The sequence below is a fragment of the Trachinotus anak genome, unplaced genomic scaffold, assembly GCF_046630095.1.
Source record: "Trachinotus anak isolate AG129_WGS33_773 ecotype Australia unplaced genomic scaffold, CSIRO_AGI_Tana_v1 ptg000005l, whole genome shotgun sequence".
Lineage (NCBI taxonomy): Eukaryota > Metazoa > Chordata > Actinopteri > Carangiformes > Carangidae > Trachinotus > Trachinotus anak.
Genome location: NW_027273856.1, coordinates 8633958 through 8659661, shown reverse-complemented (window position 1 = coordinate 8659661; position 25704 = coordinate 8633958). Strand labels below are relative to the sequence as shown.

The 25704-nt window shown below is 39.7% G+C and overlaps 3 protein-coding genes across 11 annotated transcripts in view; all 3 read right to left on the bottom strand.

Annotated features, from left to right (window-relative positions):
* Positions 1-607: 607 nt before the first annotated feature.
* Positions 608-7464, bottom strand: LOC139621586 (RNA-binding protein 4.1-like). Of its 4 annotated transcripts, XM_071478236.1 has the most exons (4): positions 7316-7464; positions 4080-4503; positions 3967-3988; positions 608-2873 (listed from the first exon to the last, which is right to left on the bottom strand). In XM_071478236.1, the coding sequence occupies exons 2-4, from the start codon at positions 4483-4485 to the stop codon at positions 2843-2845; spliced, it is 459 nt and encodes a 152-aa protein (XP_071334337.1). In that variant the 5' UTR covers positions 4486-4503; positions 7316-7464; the 3' UTR covers positions 608-2842. The 4 variants fall into 4 exon arrangements, with proteins under 4 accessions (XP_071334337.1, XP_071334335.1, XP_071334336.1 ...); XM_071478234.1 differs by lacking the exon at positions 3967-3988 and having other exon boundaries at positions 7316-7463; XM_071478235.1 differs by lacking the exon at positions 3967-3988 and having other exon boundaries at positions 7210-7363.
* A 1025-nt stretch (positions 7465-8489) lies between these two features.
* Positions 8490-13908, bottom strand: LOC139621587 (RNA-binding protein 4.1-like). 3 transcript variants are annotated; one of them, XM_071478241.1, is made up of 4 exons: positions 13545-13908; positions 11695-12124; positions 10563-11323; positions 8490-10366 (listed from the first exon to the last, which is right to left on the bottom strand). In XM_071478241.1, exons 2-3 carry the CDS (start codon positions 12104-12106, stop codon positions 10578-10580), a joined length of 1158 nt encoding a protein of 385 aa, XP_071334342.1. In that variant the 5' UTR covers positions 12107-12124; positions 13545-13908; the 3' UTR covers positions 8490-10366; positions 10563-10577. The 3 variants fall into 3 exon arrangements, with proteins under 3 accessions (XP_071334342.1, XP_071334341.1, XP_071334340.1); XM_071478240.1 differs by having other exon boundaries at positions 13541-13900; XM_071478239.1 differs by lacking the exon at positions 13545-13908 and adding an exon at positions 13057-13482.
* Positions 13909-17745: 3837 nt separating this feature from the next.
* map4k2 (mitogen-activated protein kinase kinase kinase kinase 2) overlaps positions 17746-25704 on the bottom strand; it is a 39967-nt gene continuing 32008 nt past the window's right edge. For 3 of the 4 annotated variants that reach the window (XM_071478213.1, XM_071478215.1, XM_071478216.1), the window contains 15 exons: positions 24352-24508; positions 24077-24252; positions 23819-23860; positions 23289-23373; positions 22423-22502; positions 21086-21146; positions 20876-20999; positions 20661-20719; positions 20478-20581; positions 18931-19108; positions 18782-18850; positions 18605-18691; positions 18455-18525; positions 18297-18352; positions 17870-18092 (listed from right to left, as the gene is read on the bottom strand). In XM_071478213.1, coding sequence (XP_071334314.1) covers positions 18005-18092; positions 18297-18352; positions 18455-18525; positions 18605-18691; positions 18782-18850; positions 18931-19108; positions 20478-20581; positions 20661-20719; positions 20876-20999; positions 21086-21146; positions 22423-22502; positions 23289-23373; positions 23819-23860; positions 24077-24252; positions 24352-24508 — 1437 coding nt within the window. In that variant the 3' untranslated portion in view covers positions 17870-18004. Of the gene's footprint in view, positions 18093-18296; positions 18353-18454; positions 18526-18604; positions 18692-18781; positions 18851-18930; positions 19109-20477; positions 20582-20660; positions 20720-20875; positions 21000-21085; positions 21147-22422; positions 22503-23288; positions 23374-23818; positions 23861-24076; positions 24253-24351; positions 24509-25704 lie in introns of all 4 variants that reach the window. The other variant, XM_071478214.1, reaches the window with a different exon arrangement.

Here is a 25704-nt window from a genome sequence, read left to right as displayed (position 1 = left end):
GTTTTTTTTGTTATCCTCGTTCTTGAAAGGGATTGGTTCATACGACTATCAATCTTATTACAGAGCTGCAGCTTCACGACGCCATAGCCGGGAAAGCATCTATTCATGTGGTTCTGTTAATTTTTCTCACTGAAAATTAACAGCGTTCTCAAAGAAATCTCACAAAATACAAGATGTTTTTACAATAAATTACAAATCTACATTTGAACCTCAATATTAAGAATTTATAAATAACCTTTAAGAATGTAGTCCTATTTCTGACACGGACAGTTTTTCTGCATTACAACTACTTTCACTTTGCGTACATCAATTACTGACAGAAGAGCTAAAGAACAAGTAAAGATGGGCGCTGAGGTCCTGCCTTCTCAAGCTACCCAAGTCAAAAAAATCTAAGTAGTGATTCTATAATTTTGGAATTTCCATTGTTCTATCCAATATTCCATAAATAGAAAATTTAAAAGACCAGACCACACTCATTTGACAAATGAAAAATACAATTTTATGAAGCTGAATTCAATTTTCTATTTATCATATTTTACATCAAAAATCTAACTGATAAGTGTTACACAGAGCACTATACAAGATGAGTCAACACAACAAACACACGTCAGTTTTCAGACGGATTTTAGACAGATTTTAATTTTAACCTAATAGTAGGAAATCAAGACAGACAGCAATTGAGGTCATTTTCATAAGAGACTACAAGTCAAGATGTGAAGCCACATATTTATCACAGCCATGAAAATAACTTTAATAAGCACTGAGCCTAATGAATTTAAAAAAACAAAAAAAAACAAAAACAAATGCAGTTTGATAAAATGCTCATCAGAATAATTTCACAAAAGGCTTCATATAATCCAAATACAAAAGTATAACCATTTTTTATTCTGAGCAGGTCTATATTTGGTACAGGTGTGACACTTAAGTCCCCAGGTTAATGTAGGTGATCAGATTTGTTTTGCCATTGCTTCACATATCTAGTAACAATGTAAACTTACATTAACAAATACACTAAATAGAAACATTAGATGCTGCGTGAAAAAATTCATTAAATTTACTTAAACATAATCCTAAGACTCACCTTTAAAACATGCACCATGCACTATTTTAATTGTTTCTATTAACTGAGTCTAAACAGTGAATGAACATTTAGCTACTTTCAGAGGGGCAAACCTTTTGTTCTCACAGTATCATGAACAGATGTCAACCGGGTCATAGATAAACCCAGTATTTGCACTCAGGGTTTCCACCAGAAGACTTGTTGGGCCCAGCAACTGGGACCTGTGGGTGTGGTTGGGGTTGTACTCGGGTCGGTAAAGTGAGCCCAGTCCCAGAACACACATGCAGCACACTCTCAATGACAGGCACACAGAGGGGGCCAGTAAAGACAGGCAGGGCCAGTAAAATCTTTATGGATGTAATTTTGAACGATGCGGCGGCTCACCAGGGTTTGTCCCGGTATGCCCGATGGCCATTCCAACTGTGTCTGTTCTAACGGCGTTATCGAGGACAGAGTGCTCATCAGCTGCACTAGGTTTCTGACCGAAGCGACCCCAAACTCCCTGATGCGTAGACACGGTGGAGGGGTCAACTTTAGCCTGGTGGGCCACTGGGCTTGAGGTATACTGGCGGAAACCCTGGCACTTCCACACTAGACTAAGCCATCTCAGAACTGCACCAATACCACAACATGTAAATAGGACAATGAAAGTCATAAGCTGAGCATTAGTTGTACTGCATTTTGTAGTATAAGCTGGAATGAGATCACAGAGAAGTGTGAATGCATTGAACCATTCACACTGAAATCTAGTCATTGGCTATTATTATTGGCGAGCTTTTTTGTAACCTTACCCTTACTACCCATGTCTCACATAAACAGAGGGCTGACTTTTGCCCCTGAATTACCAATGAGATATACTGTTTAACGTTTATTTTTCAGTGATTCCAATGGCACTTAGGCTATCCTACCCGCTAAATGTCAGTCAGCTCTCACCTGGCTGCATGGGACAAGGATTAGTATGTATATCGTGTCCGCTCAGTACCGGGATCCCGCGGATGGTCATAGGTAGAACTTCTTGGGAGGGTGTGCACCGGGGAAAGGCGCGAACGCTCATATGCATATCCATCTGCCTCGGCAGGGAGTCTCCGAATCGGACTCCGGTCACGTGCATAGTATGAGGAGACTGGGGCTGGTGGAGGAGGGAGGGGAGGGCACTCGTATGGGTCAAGGCTAGAGGGGGGAAGACGTTCCCTTATTATAGCTGTGGAGGAGGCTGTTGATGGAGCAGGCAAAGGGACAGCGCGGCGTTCCTCAAAATAACTGCCTCCATAAGAATTGGCCCTGTATTTCTCGTAGTAGTCCACGACCCCGTACGGATCCCTTTCCTCGTAAGGCGACCGTCGCATCGGGTAGGCTGGTACCGCGCCATAGAGAGAACCGTTGCTCCTGTATGCCGCCTCGCTGCCGTACATCCGAGCCATGCTATGTTCAGCAACAGCGCTTATGCCATAACCTGGGTGTGGCCCGTATCTCATTGCACTTTCGTAGCCTGCACCCCTTCTGTACCCTGCCATGCCGGTGCTGTGACCAGAACCCCGGGAAAAAACATGTACAGGAGCATAGCCGCCACCATAATCTGGATCGCCACTGAAGTCCGGATGATAACCCCTGCTGCGACCACGCCCGCCAAATCTCGAGGCATCGTATCCATCAGACTTTGGCTCTGAGCCGTTTCTGTGGTAGCCATTTTGGTCTAGAGGGCATTCTTTGGACCAGTGGCCTTCCTGCCCGCAACGATAACAACCTGATCTGTCTCCCATTCCCGGCGCAGTACGCAGGCGGCTAGTCGAAAGCTTCACGCTCATCAGTTTGCCTTAAAAAGAAAAGATTCAATAAGGACTTATGCCTTCATTTATTCCAAATAATATATTTGACATTTCCTGCCTGACATACAAAAGTCTCCTCAGCCCTCAGTCTGGAAAAACCTGCATTATACTCCAAGCATAGCAATAAGACATTGCCAATGATTTGAGCACTGAAAAGTAGTTATTAAAGCTGAAATCCGTAACTTTCCAATGCCTTGCAGTGAAAAGAGGTAACTTCGATGATGTTCATACTGTGGCAAGAAAAAGTTAGCAAACTCTTCAGAGTTATCTGCACTTATGTATGATTTTTTTCTTAAATATGGTCAGATCTTCATCGACGAATTGACCAGTTGGTAAATTCAAGGGTTCACTTACGTTTCCCACCAACACTGTATATGGATGTGCTCCATAAAGACACCAAAGGTTAACATTGTTTGTCATTAGTATATGCACATTGTATTTATCTTATCCATGAGTCAGATGAAGATCAGATCACATTTTGACTAATTAATTCAGAAAACCAGGTGATTCCAAAAGGTTCACAGACATTTTCTTGCTACTGTACTAAACCACAATGTTTGAGTTACAATGGAAAGTTGCATGTAAGCTTTCTATTTGAATTAGCTAAAGGTGAAATAACTAAGTAATTCGTTTGACAGCTCAAATTATAATTTCTGTGTCCATGTGACGGAAATTTTGCGTGGGCCGTGCACATGCAGCTGAAAATTTGTAACCGTGCTGCCAAATGTGTGAAAGAAATCCCTGTACAGAAACCACATGAAGTATGAACCGATCCGCATGCACATTCATTTTGGTGTACATCCTGCCCTTAATGGATGCAGATGGGGCTGATTCATAAAGATACAGATACGGTTTGCTCCTTCCAGATTAAATTGACTGTACTTGAACAAACAGACCAGCTGTGACCTGATGGGTGACTTATAAACTGCAGTAGGTGCCCATTTGTGTTTTACAGCGAACCACAATACAGCTGGATTTACCAATAACATTACGGATACCAGCTTTAAAATATTAAGTATTGGGGGCTGCCTTACTTTATTGAGCTTACCGTTATCCCCTTATCTTTCTCTTTTTACTCACCTTCGATGCATCCACAACTTACCTGTCAATTCACAAGAATAGAATTAAGTATTCTTGATACCATATATATAATAAGAGGTAAACTCCCCATTAAGCCCAGCCCAAGAGTTCACCTTTAAAAGCTGTGTTGTCTAACTGATTAATGGCCTCCATGGCATCCTCCATTCGCTCCATGTGAACAAAAGCATAGTTTTTTACTATGTCACACTCCAACACTGAGCCAAACTCTTCAAACTTAGCCCTCAGCTCCTGGTTGGTGCAGGCAATGTTGCCAACATGTAGTTTGGTGGATCCTCTTGACTTGCCACGGCTCAATTCTACGTTCATTGGCTGGCCATTTAGCTCATAGTGATGGAGGTTGCAGATGGCTTCTTCTGCCTCCGCTTTGTCATCCATGTGCACAAAGCCAAAGTTCTTGACAATAGTACATTCTGCAATCTTGCCATACTGGGAGAAGAGAGAGCGAAGTTCGTCTGATGTAGTGTCTGGTGACAAGTTCCCGATGAATATTTTCACCATTGTGGAGCTGCCACGTCACTAAGGAAGGAAAAGAAATAAATTATTGGCATAATTCCAATGAATCAATTATAATGTCACCAATTAATTTAACCTAAATTCTACTCTAATTTAAAAAAAAATTATGCCTTGATTTACGTGCATTCACAAGGCTTTCTCGCAAATTACAGTGAAATAATCGCACCCATAATTTAGACTTTGTAGTACCACACAGTTTGCCTCTGAATTTCAACTTTGGAATATCTTCATTCTTTACTTAAGTGAATGATAGACAATTCACCTTAAGAGTTACTATTTGAGTAGTTATGTCCTACCTTAAGACAACAGGATATCATACATGTTTGTACACTTAACCTAAACCAAGATTTGGTGTATTTTGCACATGCAATGGGATTATTGTAGGGTCATTGACAAATAAAGCTTTTAAAAATGTTTTTAAAAAAGTATTTTTAAAATGGATATTATGCATATTTTTGAAATTAGAATAATGTGTTTCAACAAGCCTTATTTGTGTCACAACATTTCAAAGTTTTAAATTCATTTTTTGAACTGTATTTTTTAACTTCACCACCTGAAAAATGTCAGGTGGTGCAACCAAATTTATATACTTTCCTTCTATTTATTCTAAGTGAAATTTTTGGCAAGTATACCTGAGTTAGTAGTGGCTAACACATTGTTATTTTGTGGTTGAGTTTTTGTTAACTATAATTTAAGATTCTTGCATTTCAGTGGCCAGGTATTTAATATTTTTAATATCCAATTTTACATTTAAATACAGAAAAACTTGTTATTTATTGGTTTAAATAAATATTTTACCTGGTCGCACCACCTGACGACTCAGTTGTGTCACCTGACTTTTGCAGCTAATTTCAAATTAAACAGCCTTCTACTTACACACCTGTTTAACCTTTAGCCTTTGCTAGCAAGTCCATACATATAGTTTTTTAATAAAATAAAGAGTCTTATAATAAAATAACATTCTCCTAGTTTTACCTTGGTTGTACCACCTGACATGAAAAGTGTACCAGCCCAACTATGAGTTGAATGTAGCTATTTTTATCAATACTTAAGAGAGCTCTACAAACCTTTTCACTCATCAATAAAGATCACTTGGGGTCCTCTGGCTGATGGAATATCCTGTTTGATGTTGTAACTATTCACTTCAGAATAAAAGATGCATGTATACAGTTGCACCACCCTGACATTTGACAATACACAAATTCCCGGACAAAAGTTTTTGAATTATCTTAACACCTTTAAGACTATTAATATTTGTGAATTTAGTTTATTTGAAAGGTCTCAAACATGAAATCATGCCACAGTATTTATTTTGAATTTATTATTATTAAAATATCATATTTAATACTTTTCTCAGGCTGTTCATTAACTCGGACAGTTGCGCCACCGGATATTTTGGTGGTTTGCGATGCCAAAACATAAAATATATACATTATTATAATGTACTGAAAACATGGTCAAACTACAGCAGTTTTATAGAATAAAATGATACATGTCATGAATTAATTAAAGTTATTTTAAAGGAAAGTAATGCACTCGGTCACAAAAATATGCATGTCATGTCAATGACCCTGTATGTAGCTGAGAACGTTTGGGGAAAACTAGGAAAAAGAAAAAGGAAAACCAACAGTATGTATGTGTTAGTCTGCAGTTTCCTTTAAAATATAAAATGAATGAAATGAAATGTAAAATGCAATGAAATGTGCAACATTCTGACAGTTAAGTAAAGAAATCATTTGCTAATTTCTTTCAGCAAATAAATTGGAATAGCTGATATTATTAACTGATTATTTTATGACTGTTATATCCAATATCAGAGAGCCGTTCACATCCGACATCTGAGCTGAAGCAGCTCTATAAGGAAGAACGATCCAAAATTCCTCCTGAACACTGTGCAGGTCTAATAAGCAGCAACTGGTACAGCTGGTTTCAGGTTATTGGTGCCAAAAGACTGGTTATTAAATCAAAGTGTTCACTTATTTTTTCCACCAGCACTGTGAATGTTTAATGGCTGTGTTCAGTTAAGACAAAACCTTTACCCAACCAAATCTAATCAGTCCATCCTTGAGTCCGAATGAACATTTGTGCCAAAGTTTAAGTTGTGTCTGTTGTAGTGAGAGAGATAGTGGAGATCCTTATATGTTTTACACTGACAGAATCAAGAGACTTGGAGCCTCCAAACAGTCTATTATTTGCCATAGCTGTGTGAAAACCGAGTCAGGTACAGATAAAAAAAACAATTATTAAATTTACCAATGATAATGAAATGGAGTGGTAATTTAGTAGTGAATGTAGTAGGTCTCTGTAAGCTCACTTAAAACACAGCTCTTGTATTCAATTGTTACATTGTTACTTCTCTTCGGCTGATATCAATAAGCCTACGTCACCGACAACAACAAAACCACTTTACAAAGACACTAATGTCGCACACCCACCGCTCGCAGATTCTCCCCATTCACGTAACAAGCAACATCGTGGCTGTGAAGCTCACTTTCGTTAGCGCTGCTGTTAGCTGAAGAAAGTAGCGTTAACTCAGTAAAAAGACTTCACAACATTATGGCACGACGGTGAACAAGTAAATCTTACTGCTTTAGTCGTTAATAAAGTTACGTTATATGCCTCCTCACGCTTTTAGGCAATAGCCTTAAATACGTTGCACACCTATAGCATGGCTTTAAGTTAGCATAGCGTATCCATACATCACCAGACCTCTCTTTGTTCCAGATAACGTCAGTATCCTTTAGTGCGCTGGCTCGTTTCGATTTCAAAGAGAGCTTTTAGGTTTTTTCCTTCCTGAGGGAACATGAATCCCTACCTTTAGCAGTCGCAGTGTGAGCCTCGACCCTCGCAGGATGAAATGGCGACCGCCGCTTTACCGACTGACGTTACGTCAGCAGGTCGTGAGCAGGCGCTAACTCGGTTAGCTCCGTCTGGGAGGGACGAACAGCCCGGGCGGAGCAAACAAAGGATAGATCATCCAAATGCAAGAAACAGTGGGGACATTACGAATATTGGGGGTTTTGATGGTCACAATCTTACTATCACTGGTTACCCGTCTCTAAGTTATGGTATTACACCCAAGAGTAATTGTACCCATACAGAAATGTAATATATATGTCCCTATATCAACAGTGATGCTGCCCTATACGTTACCTATAAGTATATATATACAGCCTCTGTATATATGAAGATATACGTTTATGACATATACATGTATATGTACATACATTAATTTTATATTGTATAACATGTCGGGACCATATACCCATATGTATTTAATTTATACAGGTTTATTAAAACAACATACATATAAACAATTCAAAATGTTTATGTGTTTTTCTTATATTCTAATATATAAATGATGTATATATTTTTCTGGAAAAGTGGTCTAGGACTTTTGGATCCCACTGTATATAATATCAACATATATTGACAGGTTTAGGAATGTATATATATTTAGGTAACATATGTCTACACTATAAGCATATTTACTTAAACATACATATTTGTGTGGGCCAGACATTTATGTCAATATGTCAAATTGTTCCAATTTATAATAGATATATTTTTCACATTTTTATTTTACATGTAGCCGCATATTGAACATATGTACATATATTACATTTGCATTGATTAATAAAGTCTTTTTTCTTATTTTCCCTACCAAGAAATTAGGCTGGTGTCCACTGATATAGACAAATAGTGTATCCAGTCTACTGTGTGGTAATATGACAATATATAAAATAGAAATTCAATGTATCTATGTTGACATTGTAATTTTTTTTATTTTTTATTCATACACTGTGAATCATCAGTGTTAGATTTTATCCACATTGCTCATTGAGTTTAATGGCCTTAAAATTAGAAAACTGTAAGTCTATTAATCCTCCTGCTCAAAAGCAAAAATGTGTTAAAAGAAAAGTCACATTGTACCGTCAGCCAAAGTTGAGCTGCACCAAACAGGGTTTCAAACAAAGAACTGAAAAATATCAACACCAAAATAATTTTGACTTTATTAAAAATCATATTCATTTTAGATTTTTAATATATGCTGGTACTTTAACAGCTAGTATGAAAAAATACAAACTTGAAATCTACCTATATGCAAAACAAACAAAGGCACCTTAAACACTGCAAGTGCCTAATGACTTACACAGCCCAAGCCCTGAGTCCTGCCTCACATCTCTGTATCTGCTTATGCTGTTATATGGATTCAATACACATCCACCTCAAACTAAGAGCTCAGATTTGAAGGGTTAATTTTTGTTGTTAGCTGCAGGTAAAGTGTGCAACATCGTCAGTGGGAAGAAAGCAGCTATGTTGTTGTTTTGTTGCACTGTGCTTGTGAGCCCATATTACTGTTGTGGTGTCACTCAACAACACTTCATTCAGTAATTCTGACTTTAGATGAGCAGATACATCAACAGGTACAAAATTCATTCGTTATATTTTGTGAATATATTGAAATTAGAAAAAAATGAGGCTGGAATGTTTGAAATTATTTGTCTTACCCTGAATCCTCTCAACATCACTCACAGTGATTCTGTATCCTGACTCAACACTCAGCCCGGTCAGTTACACGGATATGGATTCATTTTTGTCTCCTTCAGTGTGAATCACTGCGGCCACTGAGGGCAGACTTTTCTTTTCTACTCAACACCAGACAGCTTAGGGTGTCTCACCTCTTCAACCGCAATAGAAGCAAATTCTCGTTTTAGCTCTCATAGAGTGAATCTGAAGAATCAGACCTTCACAGTATACTGCTGATCACCAATGATCATTTTTGAAAAATATTTCAGTCAAATATGAATCTTTATCCACATCCATATAACTGACTCACATCATGTGAGATGTGTGCTGAGGAGCAAAATGAAGCTTTTCTGCACTATAAGCAACTGATACAGAATGCATAAATGCATGGGTTAACCAGCATCCCAATTAACAAATAAATTCTTATATAATAAAGGAACACGAACACCGAAGCTGGATTTATAGTCAACGTGAGGGGTGAACAGGAGTCCTGCCGCAGGTTTATTGGACACAGGTTTTGATTGACAGCTGAGACAGATTTCATCCCTTGATATCAACACTGAAGAAGCTACACATGTTGAATATGATACGCACAGTAACTGTGTTTATGTCGATGAGGTACAGCGACTTAAAACTAGAGTTACATCCAGGTAACATAATGTTATTTCAGTGTCTCATTAATGAACTGAGATTACTGCTGTATAATCACTGTGTTTATGTTCATTCATTCATACAGAGCCAATTCTGAAGAGCAGAGAGTTTCGAGAGGAATTAGGAGTATTTAACTTCCTTAATGTTGCTGTCATTCTCTACAGACTCCACCAGAATGAGTAGCATGTAGAGGAAAACACCAGCAGCCCATCACAGTTCTTGCTGGTGGTTTCTCTTTCGACGCCATGGCCCTGACGAAGCCAGGCACGGCGTAGCCTCTTCACGCAGATGTATAAATCCAGCTTTTTTCTAAATGATAAACAAAAGCCAAACAAGCAACATTTGCTTCATGTAAGGAAGAAACACAGATAAGAAAAGAAAAAGACATGGCTAAAAACTGAGCTGAAAACCTGCAGAGCAAGTGAGAAAATTATTGTTTTATATGTCATAAATGTCAAACAGTGCAGTCTGCTAATCATCCTTATTGAAAGTAGAAGATGTGAATGTGACTACGGATGATTAATCTGCAGGGAACTGACATCTCAGGTGCCTCGAAGACGCCAACACAATTTCCAAACTGAACTTCCGTATCTCGTAAGCTTTGCCGTACATCGCGCAGACCGATGGAATCACGTAGCTTGAAGAAATGACGGCAAAGGAAAAGTCCCCTAATGCACAAACAGACCTAGAAAAAGAGCAAAGCAATCCCTTTTCAGAAACAGGATTTAATGCCCCACTATCCGCAGCACAGCCTCAAAGTATTCAGTGCTTTAAGAAATGTGCGAGATCCCAGTGTACACTGACCAGTAAAGGTTTACAGTGAAATGTCCCACTCTCCAGAGATCAAGTAAACTGTCATATTTGTTTACTATGTTGCTCACCTTGGCACTGTGGTTTTAGTAAGGCGCATATCGTGGCGGGTAATGATCCTTGGGTCGTGGAACGGCATAGGAGCTCCTGGAGGACACCGGTGACAGCCGTGTTCGCTCATAGGCGTAGCCCGCCGAAGAGACGGGGACTCGTCCGATCGGGCTGTGGTCTCGTGCATAGTATGCGGCAGCTGCAGCGGCCGATGAAGGTGGAGGCAGTGGCCGACGGCCATATGGATCTATACTGGAGGACAGCTTTGAAAGGGAGGAAGGAGGAGGTGGAGGAGGGGGGAGATAGGACATGCGCCGATCCTCGAAATAGCTTGAGCCATAAGGGCGAGCTCTGTACTTCTCATAATAGTCAACACTGCTATAGAGACGGTCTCGATCATAAGCTGATGACCTCTCAGCATAGGGGCCTGCTGCTCTGCTGACGTACCTATCCCCCAGCTCAGAGCCATAGCCACTGAGCCTACGAGGGGGAGGCGGCAGCCCACCTACATAACTACTCTGACTATACGCAGAGCCACCCATGTAATCAGCTGCTGGAGGTGAAGCCATCCCATAGCTGCCCCTGCCATAACCTGGGGGACCACGTGGGAGGGCCCGGCCAGTGCGACCTCTCGAGCTGTCACCGTGGCTACCGTTCCGACTGACTGGACAGTCTTTCGACCAGTGACCATGTTTCCCGCAGACATAGCAGCCGGTATGATCTCCCATTCCTGGGGCAGTGCGAAGCCGACTGGTGGACAGCTGTACACTCATCAGCTTGCCTTTTAAGGAGAGAGAAGACACGCATGAGACCATGGGGTTCTGACACGAAAAGGCTCTCACCGACTATAAAACACGTTAAATGCATTTGACCGACAATCACTGAGCGAAGCGAAATAACCTTTAGCGCCAGTACAGGTGATCTTATGCCAGTGCCTTTTCACCGGTTACGCTGTCACTGGTCTTACAAGAGATTGCCAAGCTTACAAGTGATATCTGTCAGTCCACCTGGTCAATGAAGGCATACTTTCTCTTTATGTGGAAAAATATCTGGTAGTGGATTTTACTCGTCACGAGACGGCGACAGAACTGAATCCAAATTCATATCTACAGTGAGTAAAGACAGCTAATGCTCCGCTGCCCAAGAGTTCACCTTTGAAGGCTGTGTTGTCCAGCTTACTGATGGTGTCCATGGCATCCTCCATTCGCTCCATGTGAACAAAGGCATAGTCCTTCACTATGTCACACTCCACCACTGGGCCAAACTCTTCAAACCTGGCCCGCAGGACATCACTGGTGACCCCTTCACCGAGGTTGCTGACATGCAGCTTGGTGGTGGACTTTGGCCTCCCTTTGCTCATCTCGACGTTCATGCGCCAGCCGTGCAGCTGGTGTTGGTGGAGGTTCTGAATGGCCTCCTCTGCTTCAGACATGCTGTTCATGTGTACGAAACCATAGTTTTTGACAATGTCACATTCTGAGACTTTGCCGTACTTCTCAAAGAGTTCTCGCAGCTCCTCAGGTGTGGTACTGCAGGCAAGATTGCCGATGAAAATTTTCACCATGATGAAGTTCTGCACCTCCTAGAAGAATTAGAAAAATACTTCAGTCACTGCTCACTATATTAGCACAACCAATATTTAATGATTACTTAAGATAAGGTGTGAAGGCCATCCCCACTGTCTCAATCAACAATGAAAAGATGCAATTAATAAATATTCTCAGTTACCAGTTTATTAGATACACCTAGCTAAAATTAATGGCACCAAACAGAATAGTCCTATAATAGCACTACCCTCATGAATGTTACAACATTCAGTTTTTGTCAAAACTGCTTCAGAGGTGATGACTCAACTGCACCGTGTTTAGTCCAAGCAGTTTGAGGGGCTGTTGAACTGTACTGTATTACAGGGAGATGTTTGTCATTTAACCTCTCTTTATTAAGTGAAATGGGTTGGACAAAGTAATAGAAGCACTTGCCCAATTAGATCAGTGAGTGCAGGAGAGGTCTGAATCTAACGACCAGACTACATCTCAATAGATCAATGGCCATCTTGAACAGTCTCATTAAAACCTGAATACTGTCACTTTAATTAGAGGTAGACTTTGTTGCAAAGCTGTTTTATTAGATAATAGCCTGTGTCACAGGATTTAATTATAATTTAACTACTGTTGTTTGGTGTGTTTGCAATTGTATATACAGTGGGGTACAAAAGTCTCAGATCATTTGCCTGTACACAGTATTACCCTATTAACATATGCGGAACTGTTAAGCACATACTGCAATAATAAATGTTCAAAATCTATGTTCTTAGCACCAAGTGTGGGAGCATGAAAGGGTCAAACAGGGGCTACAGAGCGCACACCTGCTGCACACTGTTTAAAAGAAGCGCACCTTGCCCGGGCCTTTAAATGACTGCTTATACATCTTTATCAAAGCAGATATATAGCGCTGTTGTTTGGTTCTGCTGCTCAAATGCAAACAAATGATGTGAATATAACGTAATGTCCTCACCAAAATTAAACACTTTTTTGACCCGCAGCACAATGATATGAACGTCACACCACCCTCTCTCCAATGCATGCTAACGTAGAGGTAAACATGTCATGTCCGCCCTACGTCAGATAGCAAGTCCTACTAGCTTGCTTGCTTGCTGACACCAACGCTGTTAGTATTTTTATTGTACGTTTCAGTTCTTAGATTACTCTCAGTAACCGAGCGCTACAGTTTAAATGGCTCGTTATAATTTCATTAAATAGTGTTCAGTGTGTAGTTCCAGTGTAATGGCGTTTTAATGTTTAAGTAATGAAGGCGCATGAATCCAGGAAGACACTTTTACTTTCTATTAGCTAACTAGCTAACAACTTATTTGCGAATGGTCGCCCGCTTATTCAGCCCATATCTTTACAGAGAACATCTCTAACGACGCTACGATGACAGTTATATGTCATCTATTTTCTAAAATGTATTTTCCCTCACGTTTTAATCTCTAACTCACCTACAAATTGATGTAGGCCTCAATACCAATGAATGAAAAGTGAAATGGCGTTGCTTCTTCTTCTATGAGGTTTTAGGACAGTTGGTGTTTACGAGGTTGCGTTCTTCTTCGTCTCCTTCTTCTTTAGGGTTTACAACAGCAGCTGGCACCCATTGTGTTGCATGACTGCCTCCCTCTGGTTTTTATCATCCATTACAATCTGGCTTTCAAAAACCTGGATATGCATTTTCCCCCGTCACTGTGTCCCCACACTCAGGGACATCTTGAACCCTGGTCTCCACTCGTCCTGATGCCTGTAGTGCTGTTATCTGTTGTCCTTCTTTCCTCTTCATATTTCCTACTTGAACACACTGTCTCCTTTACTTGACTCTGATAACAATGACCAGTTGGATGTTTTCCTGTGACAAAAAGTGTACTATTGACATTGCTGTGACCAGTTCTTAATCTACTCATATTTATTTGCCCTTTTCTGTTGGTTTCTCTATTTCCTTCTTCTATTTCTTATACTACCCTTCCTACTTTACTTTGAATTGCATAATTGTCTTCATTTTGTCACATCATCCCAACACTGCTGTTACTGTTTCATTATTTTCCTCCAATAAGTTTGGTATTAATATCCACATTTTCTGTCCTGACCACCTCCATCACTAACTTGTCAACTTCCTCATTACCCAGGATTCCTCAGTGTGCTGGTACCCACATGAACATTATGTCTTTCCCCTGACTGGCCAACCTTGAATTAGTTAACAGTATTTTATATATTAAGTCTAGGTCATTTTTGGCTGATCCTGTTTTACTGCTTTCTGAAACTGAGTCTCTGTTGCCTCTGATAGTGGATCGTTTGATCCATCAGTAAAAAGCGTCATATAGTCACTGTAATTCCATATAACTGTAATATTTTATTTCTGTGCTGTATATTGAGTAGCTCCACATCAACACACATCCACATATTTTGTAGCATCAAGTCTGGTCTCACAGGCCACAACACTGTTAGACAAAATTCCACTTCATGAACTTTCATTTGTTCTGCCATGGTCTTAAATATGCCTTCAGATTCATTCCCTCCCTTCACTCACTTTCTTGCGAGTTTGTATTACTGCGACCTTCAGTTTTTAGTCTCCCTCAGTGTCCGTTCATTTTAAAGCTGTCATTCCAGTTCAGTCGTCCTTAAAAACCCAGCAGCAGGGACAGAGACTGGTCAGAACTGAGGGAAGGATGAATGCAGCCAAATACAGAGAATCCTTGAAGAAAACCTGCTCCAGACCGCAGGAGACCTGAGACTGGAGTGATGTTTCGCCTTTCAGCTCCAAACCAAAGCCAACACAACACTGGAGAGTCTTCAGGACAAGTTTCTCACTGTCCTTGAGTGACCCAGCCCAAGTCCAGACTTAAATCCCACAGAACATCTCTGGAGAGAGCTGAAGACGTTCACAGACACTTCCCATCCATTTTGACGGAGGTTGAGAGGATCTGTCAGGAAGAAAGGAAATAAACTGCCAGAATGCAGGTGTGAGACTGACCCAAGAAGACTGGAAGCTGTAACTGCTGCCAAAGGGAGAACTAAAGTACAGGGGAACTGAATACAAAAGAACTGAATACAAAAATCAATGTGAAATAGGAAATTAATTTTGTAATTGAGAGATTTAAGTATTAGATTTTTTTTATAAATTTGCAAAAAATTCTGAAAACACATTTGAACTTTTTCATTATAGATGATTGTTTATAGAATATGGGGATGGATTACAATTAAATTGACAGAACAATAAAGTTTGCAAAACTTAAAGGGGTTCAAATACTTTCTCAAACCGCTACATCTAAATCTACTTTAAAGGATATTAAAATCTTTATTTTGCATATTACAATCCCTCCATATTGTAAGATCATACTGTATTTTTTTTTTTTTTTACATACATTTTATCCACAAGAACAACAAAAACATCTCAAAGAACAAAAACCCATATGCATATTATGTCTTTCAAGTATCTGTCAGGGAAAGGTCAGTGTTACTACAGTTTCCTTTCCATAAATAACATAAATATCATTACACACAAAACTAATGTTGTGGAATTTATATTTTTGTCCAACAATTGGGCTACAATTGTTTGCATTCAGTTTCTAGGCCACCTCATGTAATCAAATGTACATTTAGCCTATGTGTGAGCTTAATTGTTAATAGTGATGGAAGAGTGACAGAGTCACAGGTTAAAGCTGCAGTGGAGTGACCCTTTAAATTCAGAAACTCAAGAACCTTTCAACATGGTGGCACAAAATGTAAAAGCTGCTAAGCTAAGCTAGCACATTTACAATCTTCAATATACATTTAAATGTGATTTTCAGAATTACATGGTCTTTCATAAAATATATACACATAAAAAGTTAATTTGATTACACACACTGTTTTTTTTAGCATTCTAGCTAAATTTTGACGCTGCTAACATAAGCTAGCTTTGACCAGACAATAAGCTAGCAGCTAATATATTTTCTTGATGAAAGTTGCTCTTACTGTTATTTCTGCAAAACCAAAACAAGATACCTGGTGTTTCTGCTTCTTGTAAAACACCTGAACACCTCATTACTTTTTGAGTTACTATACATCAACATACTGTATCCCAGTAAAGGCCTTATGCTAACTGCACCTGATGATTTTTCACGTCCAGGTTGTCTGAGAGAACAGTGAATGAAACTCTCTCAGTGAAATTACACTGAAAGCTGAGTGAAATCATTAAGTGTGGTTGGACTTTGGTTCAATTTTACACTTAAGTGAGTTCAGAGTTGGACCAGTGGTTTGGATCATGCTAATGGGAAAATCTGACCGTTCATCTTGAATGGTAATGCTGCACTCCCTGTCACAGACAAACACATTTTTCATAGCTTCATTTCAAGTCAACAGTACGGTGGCCCTGAGAGTTCAACACACTGCAACTTAAGAAAACACATACAAATTGACCAAACACTGAAACGTGCTGCAAGTATCACAGACGACACCACAAGCGTTTCCAGGGGAAACTAAGAAATGATTAACCTACTGGGACACACTTTTTGTTCAATGATTTGTGACTTTTGAAGTTAAAAGCATTAAACAAGTGCATATGGATGTATTATAATACATAATGTATTATAATATATTAACATATAATGGTTTTTGAATTTTGAATTTCCCTAGAGATTAATAATGTATTTTTATCTTTATAATACAATTATACAAGTACGTCCAAGTCAGGTTCATCCGTTCTTGGAAACACTTCTGTTGTGTTGTGAGTATTTGGAACGTTTCTGTATTTGGTTGCGTTGTGTGTATTTGCAGCACGTGTTGTCAAAATGATGATGTTTTTTGAATTTGTGTTTTATCTGACTGCAGTGCAATTGTTTTCTGAAGTTGCAGTGCCTTGAGCTCTCAGCACCACTGTACAACAATGGTGAATTTCTTTAATCTATACACCAAATGCTGGTAGTAAACTTCAAAAATAATATCAAAATGCTTGATTTGAGGTTGGAGGAAATGTCCAATAATGTCCTCTTTCAGGTCATATGGGATGAATATATTGTCATTCTTAGACAACTCAGGATAGTTGTATGATTGCAGAGTTGGTTCTATGATGGTTAAAACCATATATTGTGCATTGACAGTATAGCACTACATCCAATACTGCTTCCATACCATTAAGCACCAACTTTGGTATAATTCAGCACTTTCAGAAAAATCTGACTTTCCCAGCTGGAATTATGACGTGAACAGTATTTACAAGATAGAAACTGATAATTACAGGAACTGCGACATGACGTGAACGCAGCATTACAGTGTGTAGAAAATTATACCCTTAAAAGGTAAACTCTATGGCTGAGTAGTGAAGCCTAAGTACAAATGCTTGAAGCTGCAGTACCACCAACAGTCACTGGGTGCTCTAAAAAGGCTATCTCGTCCTTTGCTGTGTGTCTCTGTGAATCACTGTTCATTTATGTGATTGATTGACAGGAGTCTCAGCCTATCACACTCAGCTGTGGTCTCATCCCTCCTCAGGTCCTCTCAGGTGTTCTGGTTCTAGTAGCTGACAAACACGGCAACAGTAATTAAAATTAAAGCTTCAACGCAGATGTCACAGATGTTTTTTGTCCATGTTTTTCTAAAGTCTGTGGTCCATACTGACAGCAGTAGATCTGTCACTTTGATTTAGGCTGGGAGGATGAATTGTTTTTACATGAAAATCTTGGCTTTTACAACTTTAATTAGCACACCCAAGAGTAAGAAACTCACTTATTGACAAGTCTCTCAACAAAACACAGTTTGCATCTGAGTGGGAAACTTAATCCCACACTGACATTTGTCATTCACAGCAGAGAGGCGGTGGGATCAGTTGGTGCTGGTGTCTGCTACAGCGTCAGTCAGGGACATCAATTCAACCTCAGGGTTGTAGAAGAGATCTGAATTTTTCTCCTGCTTCTTCGAACAAGACCACCCAGTTCCTCTCAGTAGCTGCTTTCATGTCCGGTCAGGATGTAGAGGTTGCTCAGTGCTGAGGGGTCATCTGTGGGTGTGCTCTGAAGGATGATGTCCCTGGACAAAGAGAGGGTGGATCAAAGCCTATCTGTACCAAATCTGACAGGACTGTAAGCCAATCTTAAAATATCGAGTGTTGTTATGTACTTGTTATTTGCATTTTCCAGAACTCCTACTATTACCACTAAAATGTACCATTACTACTGCTTTCCATCTCCAACAGTGAATGATACTGATATTGTCAGATTAATGTTAACGTACCTGTTTGTTCCCAAAACTCTGAATACTCGACTCTCATCTGTAATTTCTTGCGTTATCTGCAGATAAAGAAAAATTTTATAGACACATTGGTGCAAATGAGAATGAATGACAAACATGTGGCATCAGCTTAGTCCGAGTTAAATTTTGTGTGTAATCACCTCATTTGAATGAAAACTCTTCCCTTTGAGGCCGTGCTTCCAGAAGGCCAGCACACTGTCCTGTAAGCAGACTGATAGAACATGTCATGTCACTCAACTGTCAACAGCAACATCAAATCTCATCACTGTGTTTCTCACAAGTGTTTCTACCTAGTGTTTCAATGGGGAAGTCAAAGAGCAGTTCAGCAGCCAGCTCTTTGGATGGAAGACCCCGGAGGTTCACAATCTTCACAGTTTCTGTCAAACAAGCATCAACATGGAGATACAGTATGCTATGAGTCAGTATCAAAGATGGCTGGAGGACATGCTGAGATGGAGGTAACTTACTTTCTAATGCAATGAGGACAGTGTCTCTGTCCAGCTGGGTCACCTGCACCGCCCTGAGTGCTCCACTATCTGCAGACACACACAGTTCAGTTTCAGGTTTGAGCTGAGCTGCAGAAACAGCAGCAGAGAAACGCAGCGGTCAGTCCTACCTGGTACTGAAACAGGGGTGCCGTTCAGCTCTATTATATCAAACTTGAGCTGTTGGCTGGCGGGGGGCTTCCCATTACTACAGTCTCTCACTCCAACACACAGCTGGGGAAACTCATCAGTCACCAGCACCAGCAACTCAAATACTGGCAGAGAGTCCGGCAGCCGTATCGCTATGTGCTGCAAGTCAAAGAGACGGGAACAAATGAAGATCAGTCAGGTTATATGATGGTAAGAAGAGATGGATACTGACTTTTAGATAAAGTTTTACATGACAGGACAAGTATTCAATTTTCACATGGAATTTTGTCTGAAACAATTCACACAAATGTTAATACACTGCCTAGGGCATGCCTGTCAACACACTTTTTCCCAGGAGTCTCCCGTATTTCAAGATAATCTCCCAGTGTTCTTCTGTTTTGTTGTCCAATTATTTCCTCTCCCGCAACCTTTATTATAGATTATCATCATACACAGATCCATACATTTTGCATGTTTTTCTCTTGACTGTGATCCAATTAATTGTTGTTAAATTGGATCACAGTCAAGCACGTTTAACAAGAGATGTTAATTTTATGTTCATGTAATGTTTATCTAACAATAAATGTTAATATAAATTAACAAGGAATATTTTTATGTGTTTATTATGTATGTATGTTAAAAACATTTTAAACTAGAATTACCGCCTCGTGATTGTATACCTCTGTGACACAGACTAGTTTCACATCACATCCCTTTTTATCCGGTCATATCAAGTATTAACCATTTGTGTGACATTTTGTCATAATTGCTGTGTTAAGTCTTGAGTAATAGCTAAAAAACACTGACAATGACCTTTGAACACCAAAATCTAATCGGTTCATCCTTGAGTCCAAGTTACCATTTCTGTCAAATTTGAAAAAGTTCCTTCAAGGCATTACCAAGATATCGCCAGGGGTGAAAGTAAGCCGATGCGGTCCGGTACTGCGTACCGCTAAAAGATTCAGTGGCGGTTCCCAGTACCAGGAAGAGGGGAGAGCGGCTGCCTGCTAAAGCCCAAATTCAGAACCAGTCACGGCCGCACTTTAGGCCAGAAAATAGATCTGCTAACAATATGCAGTCTTGAACATCACTTTGTCTGTTTATAAATTGCTTTTAACTCGTTCCGAATTGCTTTTGAACTGTCCGTGCTGTGTTTTGGTCAATCTTGGACGGAGCCTTATCCTGACATCTATTCAGTTCAATTCAATTTTATTTGTATAGTGCCAAATCATAATATACATCTCCCTCTCTTCCTCAGGGCTTTTGCCCTGCTTCTCTCCCCCTCCCCTGGGAGAGAGTCCGGTGGGCTCCTATGAGCCCAGCCTTTGTTTCCATGGTAACTGAGGTCAGACTTATATAAACCTCCTGTATGAAACAGAATTTCCTGCTTTACTGAAGTGAGGCCGAGTTAAAACACCTCTCAGATCAAACATCAACACAATTGATTAATATCATACATCCAAACCCCTACAACAGAAATATACAAAGCACCATGTTTCACCGAAGACCATTTAAAGTCTGTACAAACCTTTAGGTGCATGAACTTCTGGAGCGGCTCATACCACAGCAGCAGAACCAGGCCAGATGGAACTGCTGCACACAGAAAGGTACTGTCTGTGTACGGGTTTCTTGCTGAGAGAAAGAAACAAGATGTTGTTGTTATGACTGAATAAACACTGAGGATATGTAAAGTAAACTCTGTATCACTTACCTACGCTACATGTTCTACAGCCTTTAGTGTCGGGAATCTTCACAGATATGGCAAACTTCCTGTGGATCATCAGTAAAACACCTTCAGCTGTCACTTAAAACCACCGTGTATGAGACTAGAAAATGTGTTTGGTGCTGTCAAGAAGACACCACTGTACTACAGGACTAATTCAACTCCTACTAATGTTTCAGTGTCTTACTAATGTCTCATCCTACCTGTGGCTGATCCTCTCAGTGAAGCGGTTGGTGCCGAGTGACAGACTGCTGTGTTTCTTCTGCAGATGTCCTTTCTGTTCAAACAGAGCTGTCAGACTGTGGGAGTACAGCTGGGACGACTTCCCTGCAGGATGGAGATTTTCTTAGCAACACATAATAAACAGAACTCTGTGTTCTCTCCATAAACCATTATTTGCAGGGATTTGTTACCTGATACAGACATCAGCACATTATTCATGACATACAGCCATGTACATCTCTGAGGGAGCAGCTGTGTGAAGAAAGAAAAAACAATTAACAGTCTTCAGTAATTTATCATCTTGGGTAATCTCCTCATTTCTCCAGTTTAGGTAATTTAATTAACCCTTGAAAAAGAAGAAATAGAAAAAGAAAGAAACAAAAGAAATATTTGCTTTGCAATCAAATGAGAAAGCTGTTTCTCTTGACACTTTTAAACCACTTCAGAAACCCTGAGAATACAGCCAAACATCCTTCTCATAACTAATTTCTTCAAATCTTCTTGGATCCCGAGGCTTTCCAAGGCCAGATGGGAAATGAATACCTTCCATGATGTTCTGGGTCTGAACTCAGGTTTTCTCGCAATTGAATCTGCTGGAATAACCTTGATCAGAAAGGCGAAACACCTCACTCTCTAAGGGTGAGCTCAGACACTCTCTGAAAGCAAATCACTTCTTATGATTCAGTACCTCTGGCATCATTTCTCCACCCACTACCCAAAGATCATGATCACAGTTGGTTGGAACATAGATCAGCTTGGAAGGCAAGACCTTGGTACCCATCAATGCAACTACTCCCCTAGTCCACCTGTCAGTCTCATGGTCCATCTTGCCTTCACTAGTTTATAAGGTGCATGACAGACAATAAAATACAATCCAAGAAGTTCAGTTTGAGTAACAGATCAATGAGTCTGAAGGCTTATCAGACTCCAACACACTGCACAGAGGTTTATAAAAACATCAGTAAGGATTTTACTGCTCCTCAATGACTTTCTTCTTTCCTTTCACTGCAAAGATTACAAGGTAAACTGTAGCAATATGGTGTTGAAATTAGTGAGTAATGAACCAGGAATATGAGGATATGATTGGCCAGATGAGGTCGTGTTCTGGCAAAAGTTCAACCAGGTTCAATTTTTTATTTTTGCAGCATCAGTTGTTGGTTACTTTGCGCTTCAGTTATACAAGGACCAGATGGCTTATAGCGACTACCCTGGTACCCCCAATATTTCCACAGTGCCCCAGCAAGGCTCCCTGAGGGACACAATGTCTTCCCCAACTCAACAAAGGACATGTAGACTGGAACGCCACTATCCTCTCAAAAACAAAGAACTGATCCACAACCAGCACAGAATCCACATTAAACCTTCAGAACCTTAAATTCCACAATCAGCCAGAGTCTCTCTGGTCTTTGAACTAGATGGTCCCAAGAACAGATATGTTCCAATATGGTGTCCAATAACAAGTGACTGAATAATTGAGTGTATTACAGTATAACACAGTGCTAAATACATGGATCAGGCCTTTTCTTACCTTCTCTAGTGTATCTTCATGAAGTTCATTAAGGTTCAGTGTGTAGATGCCCTCCTCTGCCCCAAGAATAAGGTACTGATCTACGTAGGAAAAGTGTTTATTAAAGGGACAGTATGAGAAATTTTTACTGCAGCATCAGACAAAGAGCAAACAATGTACAATCTCATTGCATTCAAACTGATATTACACTACTATATTACAATATTCAGAATTTGATACAGGTCATGTAAACAGCATGTTCCATTTGATTCTTCATGATTTTGCATTTCTGATTAAGACATGGGATATGTTGATATTATCCAGCTTTTAGGAGCTTTCTTCAGACGTGTATAAAACACATTCAGAACATGTGTCTCAGTTGGGGTTTGCCACCTGTTTCCTGTTTATGGTCAGCTCTGCAAGGCCATTTCATTTTAAAAATGACACAGCTGTTCAAGAAACAAAGCCAGTACCATAAATAGAAACCGAACCTTGTATGTTGAACATTGAAGTCCTGACAAGGAGGATCCTAAACAAGAATATGATATGTGTATCTTTTTGTTCTTTGTCTGTAGCCTCTGGCAAGAAGCATGCCTAAAAGAAAAGCCCACATTTCTGGACAGAAGTAGAAAGGCACCTATTTTTAGACATTGTGAAAGACAATACATATCAACAAGTTTTGTTGATATGCATAAATTAGTGGAATATTTATTTCATTAGCCATGTAAACAGTTTGGTAGAAATAGTGTTTTTTTCAGAATAAGTATATAATATATATATATACACGTACATGGAAATAAAGTGATTGTTGATATTTTTACAGTTTATTGGGAAAAAAAAACTCCATCCATGAGAGTTTCAAGGCGTGAGGGACGTTATTGTCTTACCTCTTGTCTTGGGTAAAATCCAGGTGGCAGCACAGTGGATTTTTAGAGGACAACCATTGAAGATTTTGGAGAAGCAGGCTCCCATCTACAGAAGCAGCACAGCAAATGAATCACTAATGGTCTGATATGGTGACAGTGAACCTTCAGTTAATTTGATTGACATCAATTCCAACAAAAAAAAAATCTATGATATTATAATAATAATTGCATATGTTGCATGTAAAGTTGCACTAGGCTACTTTGCATATTCATGACTCCAAATAGCAGCGAGCAGAAACTGGATGAGGAGGCTTCCAAAGATATGAGACTGATGTTTGGAGAAATGAGAATAAAATGTTGCATGAGGCATTTGAAAATATTTTCATATGATGAAACCACAGCCACAAAAACATCAACAGGATTCAGACATAAAAACTGTCCTAGTGCAGCTTGTATCATGCAGTGTGAGGAGGCTCATCTTGTTAGTCATCAGCTCATTGCTACTGGTCAAGTTTCATTGTAGGTCACATGCTGTTAGATTTCACACTTACATGGACTTGAGGGGTAGGAGGAAGTCCATGACAATCAGCCCTCTAGAAATTTCACAGGGTTACACAGAACAAAACAAAGGGGAGGGTAAAAACTGTACATCAGACGCATCACAAACTCTTATTTATCTTAATCTTATTTGGCTGAATGATTCATCATCAGACAGACTTCTAAAGGATCCAAACCAAATCATTAGAAAGTTATTAGGTTAGCAAATCACACTACTGATGTGAAGCTACTTATGTTTGGTTTGAACTCACAGAGTCCTCAGTCTTTTTCCTTAGTGTGCTCCACTCAGGTGACAGCGGTGTCTCTCTCTTTGGGGAGGAAGGAGTGGTGACCTTCCTCTTCTCTGCTGGTACAGCTTCCTCCCCAGGCAGACATGGACCACTGCAGCGCTGTCTGATGTCCTGTGTGGCTGAGCACCTGGCCAGGACTTGCAACAAAACACAAGAGAGAGGAACAGGAAGTCATGCATGTTGGACTCGGTCAGCTTTAGACACAACATGATCTGTGACGGAGCAGCGGGTTGCACCTGTAGTGGGGGTGGAGTCAGCAGTGGTGGCGGCGTCAGGGCCCAACGTACAGCTCGGTCTCAGCGTCAGGTCTGTGTCCTCGGTGCTGGGAGTCAGAGAGCTGAAGGCTGGGAGGGAGGCTGTGGACAGACTGAACAGACCACTCTTCTTTCCTCCCTAAAAACACCAGCAGACACATCACTCACTCTGAAGGGATAACAGGCAATATTTCAATATGTGGTGTCAACATGTGTCCCAGTTATATACTATGTACTAATACTATAAAGTACACAGCCTGTTCTGGTACTGACATGTGTAGCTGTTGGGATATTGACTGCTGTGCAGTTTGGTGCAGACGTTCATGGAGGCTGACAGATGATGTTGATGAACCTCTGACTTTTTATCTACGACCATCAACAGGTCAAAATTTACATTTTCTTCCTCTTTCATTCATCAGACGATTCCTCTAAATCTAATCTAATCATAATTAGCCTCAGATGCACTTTGAAATTATTGCTAATATACTAAACATTGAACTAACAGGAAAAATACTGACATGCTGCATTACCATGTTAAAATACTAACAATCAAACGTACTAAAGGCTGCAGTAACATATTTCACAGATTTGTTATTTCCTTATAATTTCCAAAAATATTTGTGGTAGAGGACTATGTAAGTTGGTTCAACTATAGAACATGTAAAGACAAAGCTCTGACACTATTTTTCTGGAGTAGTTATTTTAGTTGCATTGAGTTCTGATTAATGTCTGAGTGCTGATTCATGAATGTAAATTTTGCACTGACCACAGGATATTTTGAAAAAAAAAAAGAAAAAAAAAGATGTTTTTGCTGGAAAAAATTATATTTTGTCAAAAAATCATCACTACACAAAAAATAATTAATAAGTGAACAAAAATGTTTTCTGTGCATAATGTACAATCTTCTCTAGTATATTAAGGAAACTAAAGAGCAGACAGAGCAAAGGTCATTAAAAAGATTACTTATATATAAAATATTTTTTTGTACTCAAAATGAGCACAAATGACAAAATTGAGTGGTTGAGGGCAGTGACTGCTTTGTTGTGACATCACAAAGTTCCAGAAGTCCTGACGGCTGGTTTTAAGGCTCAGTTTCTGAATACAGGCTGTGTGCATTTCTCTGTGGACTGAGGCTTTGATACTTTCACAGTATTAATGTAGAACCTAGACCTGCTTTATAATCACAAACACATGGACATCCACCTTTAGACTGTGTGGACCTTTAAAAGAACAGCACACAGCTCTGACCAGCTGTGGAATTTATTTTAAAGAGATGATGGAGAACATAACACTGACAGTATGAAGTACAACTTGGACAGAATGAGAGTGTGTATA